Source organism: Nannobrachium achirus, assembly GCF_963921795.1.
Source record: "Nannobrachium achirus genome assembly, chromosome: 1".
NCBI classification, from domain to species: domain Eukaryota; kingdom Metazoa; phylum Chordata; class Actinopteri; order Myctophiformes; family Myctophidae; genus Nannobrachium; species Nannobrachium achirus.
This window is the reverse complement of record NC_137810.1, coordinates 29,913,148-29,932,124: the sequence shown is the minus strand read 5'-3', so window position 1 is coordinate 29,932,124 and position 18,977 is coordinate 29,913,148. Positions and strand designations below refer to the sequence as shown.

The 18,977-nt window shown below is 43.1% G+C and overlaps 1 protein-coding gene across 2 annotated transcripts in view; it reads right to left on the bottom strand.

Annotated features, from left to right (window-relative positions):
* The window catches only part of rfx2 (regulatory factor X, 2 (influences HLA class II expression)), a 39,928-nt gene that overhangs the window by 10,763 nt on the left and 10,188 nt on the right, over nt 1–18,977 (bottom strand). Inside the window, exons 2-9 of one of the 2 annotated variants that reach the window (XM_080736295.1) lie at nt 14,802–14,913; nt 8,312–8,401; nt 7,976–8,058; nt 5,777–6,044; nt 2,903–3,084; nt 2,178–2,297; nt 1,533–1,654; nt 1,267–1,388 (exon numbers count right to left, since the gene is read on the bottom strand). In XM_080736295.1, the coding sequence (XP_080592421.1) occupies nt 1,267–1,388; nt 1,533–1,654; nt 2,178–2,297; nt 2,903–3,084; nt 5,777–6,044; nt 7,976–8,058; nt 8,312–8,401; nt 14,802–14,913 (1,099 nt within the window). The remainder of the gene's footprint in view (nt 1–1,266; nt 1,389–1,532; nt 1,655–2,177; nt 2,298–2,902; nt 3,085–5,776; nt 6,045–7,975; nt 8,059–8,311; nt 8,402–14,801; nt 14,914–18,977) is intronic. The other variant, XM_080736296.1, reaches the window with a different exon arrangement.

Here is an 18,977-nt window from a genome sequence, read left to right as displayed (position 1 = left end):
TCGAAAATATATATATTTTTTATATCACCAGTTAGCCTACTACTGCGGTACACTGCTGGACTGGTGTCATGTACTTCCAATTGAGAGATGTAGCAATTGGCGAACAGTTATTTATTGTCTCGCACCAGCGAAGGGGTGAAAGTGAGACGGAACGGCCAGAACCGCCGCATCGTTAAAACATTCGGAGCCGGGACGGTGTTCCGTTAAGAGGAGAAGCACGCTGTCAAAATCCCATATTAAATAACCTGCCACAGCACAAACGCACGTCCACAAAGTAATTAAACAATCTACTAAAGTCAAATTAACATACACAAGTGTAGGCTACAAGTTACATTTTCTAATTAAAGTGCTTCTGAATTGTTCCAGTGTTGTAAGTAATCCATGATGATGTTTGTTTCGCTGTGTTTGCGTCCACATGTCCACACTGAGGGCTCTAGCTGGGAGCTGTGCCTCCCGCTGTTTATGATCCGTTTCTGAAATGAATCCGTTCTCGACACTGACTCATTACTCTGTCAGTGCTCGGTGTCCCGCGACTGCGGACTGGATCCCATCGTTCATTTAAAAGAGCCGTTCAAGAGAGCGGAATCGTTCGCGAATGTCTCATCTCTACTGCACGGCACGCTGCAGAGAGACGGGGCAGGGTTGAACAGCGGAGATGTTTCATTTGTTTTAACGGTGTGTTGTACATTAACATTGCTATGCAGATAACGCTTTTGCTCGCGCACCGATATCACCGAAAACACTGTGTATTCAATCATCTTAATGTATTATTGTGTTATGTTGATGTGGACGTTTAAAGCAACACTTTTTTTTTCTTTTTTTTTTCTTTTTTTTTTTACACAAAGTAGACTATAAAACGATTCGTCGGCGCGTCGGAATGAACCCCACGACTCGAATCGACTCCAAAAATCCCGTGTCGAGGACAGCCCTAAAACACACACACATGCAGGACCAATTACAATAATCTGCCACGCATGCATGCTAGCTTTTATTTTCCAAGCTATTATTCTAGCTTTTTAGTGAATGGGCTTTTACTTAACAGCTCCTGGGTGTCAATGTGTTTAAATGAGAATCAGGCGAATTGACGTGAACAAAGTCAATCAACCTTCCGTGAGTATCTTAAAGAAAATCTACTTGGGCGTGTGTACTTTTTAATTAATGTGTGCTTAATTAGAGTAGATTTCATAATGGCCCCAGAACTCAAATGAAATACCTCTTTAAAGGTTTAGACAAAGTTGAGGTGGCAGCAGTGGTGTGTGGTCTCACCTCACAATGCTCCCTGTAGAGTGTCTGCAGCTTCTTGATGTCATTCATGCTGATGCGCTCAGGTAGCAGCGGCTGGCTGCCCAGGTCAAGTGAGGGAAACGGTGGCAGAACATGGGACACATCTAAATAAACCAACAACACGGACAAGTGTCACTCAAATGCAGTGGTGTTAACTACGTACATTTACGGTACTCAAGTAGTGTACTTTTCTTTTTAACTGTATTAGCGTATTTCCTGTTTTTAGTGCTTTTACTTCTACTCCATACCTATATACTGCTGGTGGTGCTGACTCTGAGCTGCTACTGACTGCTCTGGGGTGTTGGTGGTGTGCTGAGAGCCGCCAGATAGGTGGTCCGACATACAATCCACCTTATGCATGGGCTTGAACCTGTGGAGGCAGGAGAGGAGACAATTATGACAGCGTTTGGACTGCATGGAGCTAGCAGACGACTGAGGGGGTGGGGGATCAAGGAGGAGGAGGAGTGAAGGGAATGATGACATTAATGGAGGCATAGGGGTGAGAGAAGTGCAGAAAATAAAGGGCAGATGAAAAAGAGGGGGAGAGAAGCACGAGAAAAAGGAAGGAGGCAGCAAGACCACCAGAAAAAGGAGCGTGGTGACACAAACGTTGTTGTCAGAGACTTTAAAATGTGGCATTGACCTCGGATTCTGAGGCCGCAAAAACAAAGTGACTCATTGACACTAGAATGTGGTGAGAATTTTATGCAGAATGCCTTAAAAAGAAAGAAAGAGAAAGAAACGCACATGCAGACACACAAAATCCCTGATACAGCATCAAAAGGAAAGTCGATCAAAGCTTTGGCTCATTTGTCGTGCCAGATGCGAGAGAGAGAGAGAGATGAAAAGGGAGGGAGAGGAGGTGGGGTAGACGGTAGGCAGAAAAGGCTGACCTCTGCTTCTGGTGAATAGGCTGCTGCCTCATGGCCATGTACTGAGTGTCCTCCTGCAGCTGGCTCAGCGGCGAGTCAGGCTTCACCCGAATGCCATAGTAGTGGTACTTAGAGTTGCCTCTGGTGGACAGCAATGAGAGCAAAGGTTGCCATCAGTATAATCACTATCATTTACCCCCCCGTCCCCCCAAAACCCCAATGCCTACGATCATCATCACACTCATCATCATATAGTGGTTACAAGATTACAGTAATCGGCATGCCCTTAGTCACTAGTTCTCAACCTGTGGGTCGGGACCCCCAGGGGGGTCCCCAAATTATTTTGGGGGGCCCCCAGATGATTAACTTAATGTGCAACATTGTTTTCTCACGCAACAGTAAACAAACCAACATAAAGTTTAAGTGTATAGAGGGTATCTGCACATTTCTAAAGTGAAACTTTAAGGACTTTTTAATACCTCTAAAATGACAAATTAAACATTGGCCAAATTGACAAATATTAGAGTCAGAAATTGTGAAAATAGCCGATCTACAACGCAAGGCGTTGTGAGCATGTAGATCTGCTATTTTCACAACAGAACCGTGTTATACAAAATGTAATGCCTCAACTCTTAGTGCTCGTCAGGGTGGGGGGTCCCCAGTTAAAATATGATTATTTTGGGGGTCGCAGCCTGAAAAGGTTGAGAACCACTGCCCTTAGTCATCATCCTCCAGCACTCTCCTACCTGGTGCCGAGGCGTCGGGTCTTGAGGCCCATGAAAACAGAGCGGATGAGTTTGCCAAAGGAGGCTGCATTGACCGGGTCCAGCTTCTGCTCCTGACAGTGGCGCAGGTAGTGGTAATACAAGGAGCATCTGGGCAGGCTCACCCCCTCTGCCGTCTCATAGTTATCCAGCAACCACTGCAGCTAAGAACACAAACACACACACACACACACACACACACACCATCAGTCAGTCCTAATGGATCGACTCTGCCTTCTGATCACCATCTGGCCAGTAATGAAGATGAGGAGTGTGTCTTATTATCACATCAAAACGGCAGATAAGGCACGTACACCGCATGCACACACCCTCACACCTGTTTAGGGAGGTTAAATATGGGAGAGACCACTCTTGCTGGCTATGCCTCATGTCTCGATTTCTTGGTCGTGGGAGTGAATGAGTGCCTGACTTGGGAACGGATCATTGTGCAAAGGCTCATCGTTAGGGAGCTAATAATTCTGTCTGGTTACAAATCTCTGCCAGGCTACAGAGAGAAAGAAACATGTCTGTGGCCAGCACAATGAATAAAGAATTAAAATGTTTCCTCAAAAACTAATGTTTCAAACAATATTTAACTTATTGTATATAGTGCGGTCACAGAATCTCTCACCACCAGAAGCTGGTTTGGGAGGGTGTGATGGATTGGCTGGATAGTTTGAGGGACTCCCGGCTAGAATGGAGGAAGTTCCTAACCAGTCCATTTGTGAGTTAGAATAATGTCTGAGGTCTTAATAAAGTGCAGTTGCATTGAATCTGTGAATTTTGTATATGAACTTGATAGATGTGGGCTTCATGTGGCAGACAGAAGACAGCAATCACACAGCCATCACTACGGCAGGAAAATTGCATAGGGCAATCTTGAAGAAACCCATTTGGCTGAAGTGCGTGCAGAGTATCACAGAGTCACGTTCTTGCGCAGCAAGTGATAGCAAATGCGAATTTAGAGTCAGGAAGAGAACTAATTGGGAGAAAAATTCTGCATGCTGATTAAACAATGAAGGGTACAAGCAGCTAGCAGTAGGCAACGTGTTCAACTTTAGCCCAAGTAAAGCACATTGCCTAAGGTGCAGCCAAGGCTTTTTGGTTTTTTCCCTTTTTTACTCCTCTCTCGTGTCCTTTCCGAGGAGAGTTCCTGGTTGACTTACATGGCTGTTGAGCAGGGTGCTTTTGTGAGATGCAATCCCTTCAGACTTTTGGAGGTTTTCAATCGCCATTTCAAGCTAAAGAAAAGAAAAAAATTAGCATGCAAAAAAAAAAAGATGAAGGGGGGAAAAAAAGAATCGAAAAAGAAGAAGGGTAGGTGGTAAGAGTGAGAGAGAGGGGGTGGATAAGGAGGGGGTATACAGGAAAAACAACAAAAAACAGAGAGAGGAAATAAGACTGTTAGCAGGCAGCCAGATCTTTGCATTTCCATTAAAATCAGTCAGTGTGGCGGCCAAATTCATTATTGGCAAACAAAAGCATGCAAATCAGGAAATCGCAGGGTTAAGCTGCCGACTGAAGAAGACTGTCGCTGTCAGACACTCTTGAATGTATACAAATAAGAATCACAAACAGGGCCACAACTTGTGACCCACAAGTCATGTCAGTCTCTCTGGGATTGGGATGATATTGACCTTTTCTCCCTTCAAAACATTTTACCACACAGTACACCACAAGAGGGTTATTTGAAAGGCAGTGGACATTTGTACAGAGGAGTAACTAAAACTGAAAAGAGGATAGCAGGGAAATAAAAACGTATGGCCATATAATTCTTAGCTTTTCTTTCCACTAGGTAGGCTATTTTCAATTAATATACCAGATCGACTTTTAGTGGTATGGAGGACTGAAAATAATAGAGAATTAGGTTGGCGGGCATTGGGAATGACAAAACCAGGGACTTTCTGTTTAGCTTTAGAAAAAAGTAGACGAAAGAAAAGATGTGTGGTATAGCAGCCAAACTTGAACCTTAGGAAGAAAAAAAAAGAATCAGGCAATATTCCAAGCCTTAAGAAGGCTCCCCAGGGCTCTTGGCCAAATTCTAATGAGCCCCAGGGGTTGCTTTGTTTCACAGGGGCGCTCAAGTGCCTGTGAAAACCTCTGAAACAAGGCAGAGCTGAATTATTTAAGCCAGTGCCCTGGTTCTCTAGCCTCTACAGGGCTCCACAGCATCACATGGAAGCCACAAATTCAGGTTACTTTGCTCGCCTCCCCTCTTGCTCCGAGAGGCTACGCAGACAGGAGACAGGCTCAGGCAGCGGTGACAATTAACACCAGTGTGCGTCACGTGAAGACCATATGGCACGGAGGACGTTGGCTATGCAGGGCGGCTTGTGTTTGTTAGCGCAACTAATGATTTATGCACACTTGAGAGCAGAAATCTTCCATCTTACACACAGATGACTGTCAGAATGAAGAAAAAATATATGTATTTACTTGTGTGTACCATTAACCACTTAAATCCTATATACCGTACTTCAATGACAGGGTCCACAGGGGACCCTGTCATCGAATATCATTTTTCCCCCTCTACACCAAATCACTTGCCGAAACACAATCTACTGTACTCATATGTGTTGCAATGCATGCAAGCTAGTAGATCTTATATTTTTGCTGAATGTTCAGCTAAATGCCCAGTATAGGGACACTAGGGTTCATATGGTTAATATCATTCAGGCACTGACCATCACAGACGGTTTCTCTTTGTCTGTGGTGGTTTTTTCCCCCCTCTATGAACACCATTCAACTGGAGCAGGCCTCGATGAAGCCATTCCACAATTATTCCCAACAGGGAAAGCCTCAACCAGAGTGCACTCGAACTCAAAGACACTCGAGGGACGGCTGTTTGCTACCCACCATGGCTGAGGAGGAGCGTGCGGAATGCGAGGTGTGGAGGCGGCTGCTGTCTGCACCCCCGCCATGGATCAGGTAGGCGCCACCGCTGCTGGAGATGATCTGGCTGCCACCCATGTCCATGGTGATGCCCACCATGCTGTGAGGAGGGGCTCCGCTGCTGGCAGAGGAGGAGACCACAGTGGTGACCTGAGACCCGGCCTGCGAGTCAAAGTAGGCACCACCCTGTCCGTAAAGCTGGGCCTCCGGGTTGTAGCAGTAGGCTGTACGGCTAAAGAGAAACAGGAATGAGATATGGGACAAATACAGACAAGGGATTCTCACTTCTTTACAGGAAATAGCTTTTCACAATCACAATGCACACAGATCAAATCTTGAGCCTTCAAAGACGTTTGGAATTTGCATACAATGGCATGGTTTATAATAAACTTTTGATTGCTGATCGTTGTTACTGTGATGAAGTGAGATGATTTTTACACATCGTACAGCTATCAGCTGACGATTTTCAAAGACCAGCCAAAGTTGGTCACCAGGAACTGTTTCCCTGAACAGGTGTGAACACTGCAGGAATGATTGTTGTCTCCGCCAGGCCAAAGGCGTGGCTGAGACTATCTTTTCACCCCTGTCCGTCCGTCCGTCTGACAGATCGGCCAATGAAGAAATGCCATCCTACATTTTCAAATTTTGAAAAAAATCCAAGGTTGAAAGGAAAGGCATTTTATTTCTAACCAAACCAACACCCAGAGCCAACGAGAAATGTTATGGGTCTTAAATGTCTGAAACTACACGTGATGAGAACACCAAGAACACAGTAAACATGCACTCTTAATTGCACCATGGTGCATGTTATATTATTGCTTGACAAGCATTTGAAGTGGATCACAGACCACAAAAGAAAAAGAAAATCACACAGCATTTCAATTGGCTCTAATAGCATGTTCATCAGTATCACAGCATATCAGCTGGATGTGGTATGGTGAAGAGTGAGGCTGCCTGTCTTTCATCTGCCTGTCCATACATAACTCAAGTGGAATCTTAATGGACCCTGCAGCAAATTGAAGAGATACAACATATACGAGCTGTGTGTGTGTGTGTGTGTGTGTGTGTGTGTGTGTGTGTGTGTGTGTGTGTGTGTGTGTGTGCGTGCGCGTGTGAGAGATAACAAATCATTAAAAAAGAAAAATAACCCCACTATGATCCTCCAAAGGTTGTAGCGAAAACAGGTCAGCGGGGAGCAAGAGATGATATTCCTGATCTTTTTATAATTGGTCGCACGCCGTGTCACACACCTACGTGATATGCGTTGTGATGCGATGTGTCACGCAGTCTAAAATATGTGCGTGACACTGACTCAAAACCAAGTGTAAAGGGCAGTTTACACCAAGCACTGTTACCATTAGTACTATAAAGATAGTTTTCAAAATGGTTTGTGTTAAAGTAGATTAGATAAGTGCACAACATAACACAAGTTACTGCTAGGGATAGAACGCACCCCTATACAGTTGAGTCAATACCATCATTTACCATCAGGACGACAGTACGATGTACCGTGTTGCAGGCTAGGGCTTCAAGATCATTTGTCTCCACAAGTATAGGATTTCTGAACAAACGGGCCCCATCTCAGCTCTGTGTATAAAATGTAATGTGATGCCTCTTGAACTATGACTGGTAGCCTATCCTATTTTTCTCTGTAAGAGAGGAGCTGTGTATCGATCTATAACCAAGACCAATGGTGAATTAAATAGTTAAGAGTTATCGTTATAGTGCTTGGTATAAACGGCATGAACACTACTCATACTCTCCACACTTAGTATTATTTCCATATAGTCCTGTGATGGTACAAAAGGAAAGGTCAGATGGCTAGAAATGGGATTAAGTCAACAAAAACAAAATGATTTGTGAACTGAAGCCAAACTGAATGCTCAAAACCGAAAGCTTGAATGATTTCTGTCTTCTTGTGTGTTTTCTTACTGTTATATCCAGCTGCTGTGGGGATACAGGACTCTACAACACTACATTTGAGAACCATATTACGGATGCAGTTGGGGATGGCTGACTGGCTGCCAGCATTTGAACGGATATAGAAATAGCCGTTCCGATTTTCCTACTGCCATTGAGTGCAAATTCCTGTGAGTCATACTACAGTGCCTAAGCATGCATCATGTTATTTTGTCATAACGATAGAGGTCTAACATTGCTCACATAGTTCCATTTGTGTAGATCGCTTCTCCGCCTTCTCCTACATATTGGACTTGGGATGGGTATACGTGTTGGACCTGTTGGACCTATAGATAGAGACAAACAATACAAGAGTTACAACCACGACCATGGGTGGAGACTAGAAAGAAATACAAAGGTTCATTAGCTTCTTTTGCTTAGAAAGAACATTTAAATAAATAACTATCTGTTATTGAGGAGACAAACAATTTACGTAGGTACAGAAAGTAAAATAAATAAATAAATAGAGGACCTAACAGAAACCTTCTCTTTGAGGTCAAATAAGTATAATTCTTGGTGCATGTATGCAAGTTTATGTACCTGCTGAGGGACCTGTTGGACCCTGGGTACTGACAGCTGCTGTACTTGTGCTACTTTCTGAGCTGACCCCGTTGCTTGCACCAGCACCCTCTGTGCAGGAGAACAGGCAGAAAGTAGTTACTTAACACAGTGGTTTTCAACCTTTTTCATATCAAGGACCATTATTTATTCAGCATTTGAGCCACGGACCACCATTTGATGAGATTTAGCCTCTCAGACCCAAGACCTGGAATATTTTGCTGTCACTGGATCAGATTTTGTCCGTAATGATGTGGTACCAATAGGAGAGATAACAGGCAAACGTTGATCAAAATAACAATTCTCTAATTGTGAATTCTTGTAAATTAAGTAATGTTTAACAATAATTTAACTCTTGAGAGCGTAAAATGAAAGCAAATAATTTGGTTACATTATACACTCAAGAGTTACAGATCTATAAGGGTCCATTTGGTTACCAACTCTCCATCATTTAGTTGGGGGCCACCTGGGACCCCCTCAAGGACCACTGGTGGTCCCCGGACCACTGGTTGAAAACCACTGACTTAACAAACACAGCAATACTAATGTGCAGGGGCCTCCTGCACCACACAGAAGCAAAAATACTTCACAGATCACTAATAGCACGGGACAAATGCGCAAACACGAAAGCCTTATGGGGATTTGTTTTCCTATTTGTAAACATAATAATGCGAGCCAGCTTACCGTGTCATTTCTATTCCTTTCTATTTCGGAGCGGACCGATCCACTTAAGGAGCAATTCCCCCATTTTTTTTTTATATATATCTTTATTCATGTCACATATGTTTCAACCAGATCTTATATAATTGGTCCTCACTGATGCTCATTATAAGATGCCACCGTTTTCGTCTGTTCACTCTGCGTCTCATTTGGTGGGCTATGGATAGTTCAGAAGCCTGCCTACCAAGCGATGGAGATTCCAAGCTAATAGAAAAACGAAAGATTCCAGGAAATACAACAGAACCGTGATAAAACAGAAGCCATTGTTCTTGCATTAATACAAATTGAACCACGTTTTCCCAAACTTGTCTACCGAAGATGTCACTGGTGGGCAGATCTTGGAACTGTCCCTCCTCTGAGTCACAGAGCGTATAGTGACAGAAATGGTACCGTCTTATATTGAGCATTAATGAGGACCAATTATATGAAGATGGGGGAAATGGGTTAAGTGGTCCTTTAACCACTTAAGCCCTAGTTAGAATGTTTCAAAATGTTTTAGATTTGAAACCTTTTGGAAATGTTTGGCTACAATGACATGCTGAAAAAAGGTACATCATGTTTAGAGCTATTTTGCAACTGACTGATCTTCTGCATATAGCATAAGATTCATGTTTATCTGTGTGGTGTATATACAGCACTGGTTCCCAAACACAGTTTTTATGGTTCACGAGTAAATAAATATCCCTTTATATATTTTTTGGTTTCCTATACATTTTGTAAAAAAAAAAAAAAAGAGTTATATAAACAATGAATTAGAGGCAAATCCTATGTTGTTTCATACATAATACAAAAATAATAATCAAAGAAATTCCATAAATTAGAAAACAAAATGTTTAAAGAAGTAGTGAAAACGCGTTGCGCCACATTGTCAACGTTTTTAGATCTGACTAATTTGGGTCCCGGGCAAATGTCTAATTTCTCTTTTGGGCCACGGGCTAAAGAGTGTGGAAACCATGATATACAGTATAAGGCAGGATGTGATACCAGGAAGTATTGTTAATGTCAGTTGTTTTCTTTTGATGTAATGTCATATAATCCCATATATGGGATAGGCCCAAATGGTGACACAAAATGTCTTTGTACCTTATGTGGTTTACGTTTTTCACTAATAAAGTATTCAATCAATCAGTCAGACAGACAGACAGACATTAAGGCTAAAACACTGAAAAGTCCTGGGGACTTGTTTCCAATGCTTGTCTTCAATGGGTTGTGAATGTGGAGAGATAGCCACTCCTGGTTGCCTACTGCTACGATGGAGTGCTGAGGAAGGTTCTCGTTTCATGACAAACAAAAACAAATATAAACATACATTTTTCATCACAAGCCTGAGATAATGCTGTGTCCAGACAGCGGTGTCATTAGGCTTGGTGCTGGTTTTTCTCAATGTGCTCGACCTGACCAAAAAGCTATGGAGATTCACTACTGACTTAACGTTATTATTAGTAAAGTAATTCCATCTGGTTTCCATGGATTCTGTTGAAAACAGCGAGCTTCTAGTTGGAGGGAGAGAGAAGTATTGGTATTCTGGCGTGTGTGTGTGTGTGTGTGTGTGTGTGTGTGTGTGTGTGTGTGTGTGTGTGTGTGTGTGTGTGTGTGTGTGTGTGTGTGTGTGTGTGTGTGTGCATGCGAAGGGGAAGGGGGGGGTCCGCATCACGGAGGTGTGGCTACTGGCCATAGAGAAAGGGACAGTAATGTTGACCTAAGTAAATCAGATCGGTACAGATGTCAACAGACTCTGTTCAACAGAGGTGTATGGGACTTGGGATTGGGAATCAACTTTTTCTTGAAACAAAAAAAAAGTCCCTTCACTTTACTGCATTTAACAGAAAACTGCTGCCACCTTGTTACTTTTGCACTGATACATGCACATTGAATAGAGGCAGACAGAGATATTTATGAAGTTACCAAAGTTCAGAGAAGCCAATTGTCGGGATTGGGGCCATTTTAAAGACATTTTAATTTACATTTTTATAAAGAGAGAGTTAACTATGTTCAGTGTTCCTCACGCAGTGTGCAATACCAGCATGAGATTTGATTTGTCATCTGAAAAATTGCACAAGAGGATAAACTGTTCTTCCAGTAGCATTCGAGTTGACACAGTGAAACACGACACCACTTTACACACACATCTACGCCCAATGGATGCAAATGATCCCATTAACTATAACAATGGCACATCTCCAGGCGGTCTGAGGTGTGAAGATTTGCCTGTCTTGGGGGAGAGTGGGTGAGAACGCCAGAGCGGTCAATCTAACCTAAAAGTAACATCCGGAAAGGTATCAAGGTGCCATAATTCGGTTTTAGGGCAACATTTCAGATTTTTAATGAATGATTGGAATATTTAGGAATAGTCAGGGAAAGGGAGCCTTCTGAGAGCTTCCTGAGCGAAGATAATTGACATCACTTTCAAAATCGTCTGGGCTGGCTGACCACTCCAACACACGTATGTTAAGCATTTCTGCTTCATTTGATAGTGATCCTCATTTTAATTAGTGGAGAGGGACAGAAGTGGAGGGTGTGTGTGTGTGTAGTAGTGACTAGTGAGAGCCTCAAACGTGTGACCTGCAGATCCTAAAAAACTACTTCATAAACATGTCGTACGGTAGCAACAGTTCCACACAGACATTTTGACACATCCTGTTAACGTGTGTGTGTGTGTGTGTGTGTGTGTGTGTGTGTGTGTGTGTGAAAAAAATCAAACCTCGGTTCGAAGTGGAGCGGTGAATTTGAGCAGTTCCAATATATAGTTCCTATATATATATATATATATATATATATATATATATATATATATATATATATATATATATATATAATTGAATATTGAATATACATATTTTGGGGACCTCTCTGCGGGTCTTGACCCACAGATTGACAACATTAACCTCCCGTGGCAGGGGGAAGAGAATAGAATAGTCCCTGACTTTTTTTTCACCAATTTATATATTGACATGTGTCAATTCTTGATTGCCCGTGGCTCGCTACGGTGGCTGCATGCTTCGTGAGCCTCCACTCTAGCGGCTATCACGGGTGTGTGTGTGTGTGTGTGTGTGTGTGTGTGTGTGTGTGTGTGTGTGTGTGTGTGTGTGTGTGTGTGGTAAAAGTCTGCGCATGCGCAGATGCCGCCGTGCTGACCAACACAATTTGGACACACGGTAAAAGTCCGCGCATGCGCAAATGCCGCCGTGCTGACCAACACAATTTGGACACACAAAGCCACACAAAGGGAGCTGTGCTAGCACACCGCTCCAAAAACAATCTAAGCCATCTATTTTCTCTTGATAAGGAAACAATTTAAATTGACACATTGACACTTTGGTATAGGTTTGGGTTGTGTATGAATATGTTTAATCAAATTTTTTAAACATACACTATATAAACAACAAAAACACTGTACGAAAAATAAAACGACAAACTGGAACAACAACAACAACAACAACAAAAATAACAAACAAGCCCAGCTCAGACACAATACCATAAAGTAGAATGGAAAGGTAAGATGAGTGAAGAAATCAGTCCCCAGCCCCCCACGACCCCCTCATCATGGAGAGGGCAGGCACCCAATCCAGATCAGAACAAAATTCACTGAGCACAGTTCAGCATCAGTCCAGTAACAGCAAGACAAATAAAACACTGACTGACAGAGGTCAGGGCCGACAGGGGAACCCTTTAAGCACAGCAGCAGACAGCGCGGGCCCAATGAATCTTAAATAAGGGTCCCAGATTTTATAAAAGGCGTCTATCTTGGAGTGTAACATACATGTGATGTATTCACAAGGAATACAATCCATTATAATATTGTGTGCCATGATTTTTTGGAAGGAGCAACATCCTTGATCCAAAACAGGAGAATATTCTTCCTGGCAGCAAATGTTAACACATTGAACAGCCTTTTATGATTGGCATTTACAATATGACCATCTGGGAGACCAAGTACAAGACACAAGGGGTTTGGTTCTATAGGGACACCGAAAATAGTTGACAGTTCTATTACGACATCAGACCAATAGTTCTGGAGCTTCACACACAACCAAAGACAGTGAACGTAATTACTGATTTCTGTTTTGCATTTGAGACAAAGTGGGGACACACTGGGATCCATTTTGTTTTAAAGGGCAGGAGTTATATGTATGCAGTGTAATATACGGTACTGTATGGATTTAGTCCGATTGCAGACAGAAATCTCCTTTGCATACGTCCACATTTCATTCCAATCAACATTATCGATAGAGATGTTGAAATCTTTCTCCCATGACTGTTTGGCAGCATGGGAGTTTGTGTGGAGGAATTTGAATTCAGTACTTGGTAGAAAATAGAGATAAGGTTTTTAGCCAATGGGAGAGAAAGAGTCCTTTCCACCTGCGAAGCCGAACAATTGGTTAACAATGAGGTGTCTTTAGTAATAAAGTGTCTGATTTGAAAATACCTGAAAAGTTCAGGTCTCAATAAACCAAAACGCTGCTGCAGGCAGCTGTGCGAAGGACATTAAGATTTGGCCATCAAATAGATCCCCAAGTTTTCTGACGCCTCGAACCCCCCGTCCTCATAACCTGGCTTAAAGTCGGGATTACCCACGATTGGAGTAAGAGGAGATGTTAGTTTAGTACGGTTCTCAATAGTACGAGTAGCCCTCCAGGCCCTAATTGAACACAGTGTGATGGGTTTAGAACATAGTTCCTTAACGGATTTAAAGTTTTTGATAAATAGTAAGTTCCAAAGTGAGCATCTAGATTGAGAGGATTCAATATCAAGCCAAATTGAATGGGTTGTGTAGTTACCTAGTCATGATGTAAGTACTCTAATTGGCGATATCTTGCTCCGTTGCTCTACTGATTAATTAAATTGATATTCCGAAATAGTCGCCTCATTGACAGTGCACAGAGAAACAGAACTCAAAGTTACTCTTTCAAAGCTCAAAGCTGATATTACCAATATTAACAGTTCGCTTCTTGTTGATTTTACTATTTGAAGATCTGGCTTGATGGATCCATTCCAGGTTTTCTTCCAAATGCAAATAGCTAAATCAAATGAAGTTGACATTTGACTTCCAAAAGAAATGAAATTCCATGCCGGCAGAGTCAGCATTGATTCAATGAGATGTAACTAAACAACCCAAACCTCTACCAAAGTGTGATAGTGCTTCAAGTCCACTTCAAGTGCACTATTTAAAAACAAAAATGTTTAAGGCCCACTATTTTTGTCCAAAACCTTTTATGGTCTTAATGTTAGCAAAAATGTATAACATTTTTTTCTTAATAACTCCTGGAAACCCTGATAAATACGAATCACGTGTGTTCAGGTAGAAGGGATGATGAAAATAATTACAAGCATATCATATGATTAAATTGGCCAGTTCCCCATGTTCACTATGTCTCTGGTGCACCATATACACAGGTTCATGCAGATGCGGGTCCATGATTGATTTAGAATGTTTCCGTGGTCAGTAGCAACCTGAGGAGGGTTTGGTTGAGGGTAACTATCGATTATCTTCTTAGCGATTATTATAACACTTTTTTTCTTGATTAATTGAATAATCAAGTTGATTTAATCGATCGTTTTTTCTTTTTTTATATAATTATTTTTTACCATACATCAATGAATCAAAGCTCACATTGTGACCTTGTAGATTGGCTGCTATTCTGCTATTTTCAATGTATTTGAAAATCATTTAATTTATTCAAATCAATTTTCATTTGATTAGTGTTGCACCCCTGGGGGGCCAGCAGTTGCCAGGTGGTAGGTAACAACTGACCTGTTGGGACGCTGGGACGGGCTGCACCACGGGGGCCTGAGCGGATGTGGACGTGCGTATGGCCGTGCTGGACGAGGAGTCTGAGCCTCCCTCTGAGCTCTGCATGCTGGGACTGCAGGGAAGAAGGGAGAGACGGGTAAGAACAGTGACAGACAGAGTCCAATGCCTGCGAGTAGCAATGTTAAAGTGATAGTTCACCCACAAAAAATAATATTTTTAATATCGATTACTCACACCATGGAGACTTGAATTCATGGATATTTATTTATTATTTATATATTTATTTTGTTTTGTCGCATTCCTAAACCAATAAATTGATTACCAGCAGTGGTTCCCACAATGGTATGGAGGCACAAAGTGCCTGCTTCGTTACCTATGGAGACCCAAAGAGCCTCATCAAATTATTGGCTTAGTAATGCGACAAAAACTAAAAAATATCCATGAATTCAAGTCTCCAAAAAGTCATTTTGGGGTGAACTATCCCTTTAAGCCTGAAGAAATCACAGAATGGAAGCATATTTTCGAGCCCATGCATATAGACAGAGACACCAGGTGTGTTCAGAGTACACTAGCACTTTTCCAACTGCATGATAACTGGTTCAACTCAACTCACTGTACTATTTTCCACTGCAGATAGGACCCCCTAAATGTAGATGGTTGTCATAGCAACGTCAAACCCTCTGCAAAGGAGGGGTGCTAGTTTTAAAGTTTCTTAAAAGTATCAGGGAGCTTCCATGCAGAATAGTCCATTGTGACACAATGGTGCAAGTGACAAAACTCTCTGACCAATCAGTAGTCTAGTCTGTCTGCAGTGTTTTCACGCCACTGTTTGGCGCCTGCTCAGCTCGCATTGGACCTCAATGGAGGGCAATACCAAAAACGCAACCAAAAAGGGTGAGTAAGTTTCAGTCGAGTTTAGCCAGTACCGTGAAGTGGAAAAGTGCCATAAGGGGGCTGCTGCACCAGCCAAGTAAAGCAGAGCCAGTCAAGCCATCCAAGGCCCAGAGACAACCTTCCTCTGGCCTCTATCAGTGGAATAATAACAGGAACAACAAGCATTATTAAACGTAATAATGGCTGGTCCTGCTGGCAGGACCAGAGGTGTCTGAAACAGGTGGAAAAGTTAGAATCTGTCAGGACTGTAATGACATACCCCAAGGACTAAAACCCACCATACACGCTGCCACTGCTCTGGCTCTTCCATTGGATGACAGTGTGCGCTGCATAGCAAAGCAGTGGAGCTAAAAATGGAGAGACACAAAGGTCCCTCTTTTAAGAGGGGAGAGACTGGGAGTATGGGAGGGGTGAGAGAGAAGAATGGAACTGCAATGGGGAGCGAGCATAAAAAAAAAAAAAAGAACTACTTCCCCACTCTCTTACTGAAAAAAGGGGGGGGTGAAAATGGCAGTGGGACTCCAACCCCTGGCCAGGGTTCTGATGATATCCAGCGTTTGTTTCGAATGAGAGCCGTTCTCCGGGGGGCTCCAATAATCCAGCTGATATGAGGAAATTCCTCAATGCTTTGTAAACGTTTGTCGGTTGCCATGGTGAGGAATCCATGACGACCACCCCTTACTCTGCCCCCTCCTCCCTGCCCCTCCCCCCTCGCTCGACTCCCCTCCCACTTCTCTTTTTTCTTTATTTCTTTTTAAACCTCAGGCACAAGAACTTTTGAGTGTGGTGACCACGGAGAAAGGAGGGGGAGACACAGGGATGTGTAGTGTCTGTGTGGTAGTAGTAGTCGTGGTGGTGGGTACTAGATAAGAGGTCTTTAGCAGAAAAGCTTTGCACTAGTGCAATTCAATGCAAGTCAGTCCATAGGCAGCTTGTCCTCCGTCATTACAGCGGAGGACAGCGCGGCATAACCGGTTCAAGACGGTTCAAGTCAACCCTCTTCTACAAAGCAAACAGCCAAAGGCACAAATTTGTTTCTACTTCACTGCAGAGATTGCAGAGACACATACTGCTTGGCTACAACAATCTAGAGGTCAACTCAATCGTTGCATCTGATACCTGTTTGTGCAACAGGTGCGCTGCTGGCTTTTAGCTTCAGACTTTCTTTGACCCAAGATCGGGGTGTGGAGTGGAACTAAGTAACTTTGCACTAAATTAGGAAGACACTTTTCTGATCCTCATTTATGTGGTGCTTGTTCATTTTGACAGTGACCTTGGCCTCAAATCTAAATGGTAACGTTAGGTTGACAACATCATGACCTGCTAGCATGGGGGAAGGTGAGAGATTTGTGAACCAAGAATTGCCACTGCAGACCAGGAGGCTACCTGAATTAAAACACAGGTCCGAGACAGATTGTGTAACTGAGCTTTAGCGGGGAATAACAGAATAACAACAGTTGGGTGTGCCACCGCTGACATTTTCCAAGCATAGAGACTTGGCCAGAGGCAGAAACGTTGCTCTGTCTGTCTGTCTACATGACTAATCGGGCTGAGCAAAGTAAAGCCATGTTGAAATTCATGACATGTGTCAATCGCTTGTCTTATCATCCGTCATATACACATGTCAGGTTGAATGGTGACAGAGAGGACATGCCACATGCAAACACACACTCAATTGAAACCACGATTTATCTGACTGTCAACAGCAGCATGCACTCTCTCCCCCCCCCCCCCCCCCCCCCCCCCCGCCTGATCCGTCTCCAGTGTATTTGTCATGATGGGTGCAAAAATAGCACTCATCTGTAAAGGCCTTATCTGAGCAGAATCCTATCCAAAGACTATTTTCAGAAGGTTTGGAGGGAAATCTGTTTTTTATGCATCTATTTATACGGAGCATCTTTCTAAAGCAAGGAATTTGTCCACAGGGTGTCAGCCAAGTTATAAATACAAGTGTAACAATCCTAGCAGTTATCTTTGGACTACTTCTCACTGGGGGGGAGCAGACCTGAGGGTTTCTTTGCACCATTATAGCAGGACACAGTGGTGGTGGATGGCAAGGGGGGGTTATAAAATTGAGCACTGGCCAGCGTGTTTTCCTCCATAAAAGCTCAATTAAAGTGCCGTCTTTAGTGGAGTGCACCATGGCATAGGACTGACGAGAACAGGCAAAGAGGAGTCATTCTCCTCATCCCAGAGGGAAGGTTAAAAGCCACAAATTCCCCACCAGCAGCTATGAGCGGCACAAAAGCAGAACACAGCAGGGGACCTCACAGACAACTGCAGAAACCCTACTGTGAATAGGCGGCACTTTAGAGCCTTTCCCCTTCCAAACGCTTGACACTACACGCGCGCACACTCTCACACACACACACACACGCGCGTGCGCGCACACGCACGCGCACACACACACAAGCGTGCGCGCACGCACACTCTCTCTCACACCTATTCCTCTGTTAAAGAGCCACCTGAGTTCAAAAGGCATACGGAAATGGAAACATTTAGGAACTCTGGAATTTTAAAACCCTTAAAAGAAATAGACAGTAAACCTTCCTACAGTCTACCTGCAGTTGTGTTTGAAAATATGGACAAGATTTAAACATGTCACTGACAAATCTAAACTCCAACAGCCCTCAATCAGAGAAAAACACATACAGATGTTCAATTAAAAACAGGAGCCCACAGTCTTGGCTCATGTTTGCACTAGCCCACATTGTTTGCAGAGCAACAACGGTTGCTAGTAGCAACACCGTCCACTCCCGTTTCCAGGAGCCTGTTGCTATGCAACCAACAGAATACTTCCCAAACCAAACAATGCCATCCCCCAACTGATCCCTCTATCTCACACTAAGCAGAAACTTACAACAATAAATATGTAAGCTATTAATTTCAGACACCAGGGGGAAGACACTGGGGGCAGAATTATAGTCGTATTTGCGGAGAGTAAAGATTACATAAAAATTTAAAGACTTAAAGCTGGTTTACAAGACTTGATTAGATGTAGATGGTACTACTACTCTACCCCCCAAACATGCCTTGCACCAGAACAACTATTGCTTTCCTTTCAAACTTGATAAGATAGCAAAACACCTGGACATACAGTGTTTAATGCCTTTTACAACTGATTGGACAACACAGCAATAAAAGTGAAAATAACTTACACTCCTCACAGACATCTACGTCGGGGAGTGTGTGTGTGTGTGTGTGTGTGTGTGTGTGTGTGTGTGTGTGTGTGTGTGTGTGTGTGTGTGTGTGTGTGTGTGTGTGTGTGTGTGTGTTTGTGAA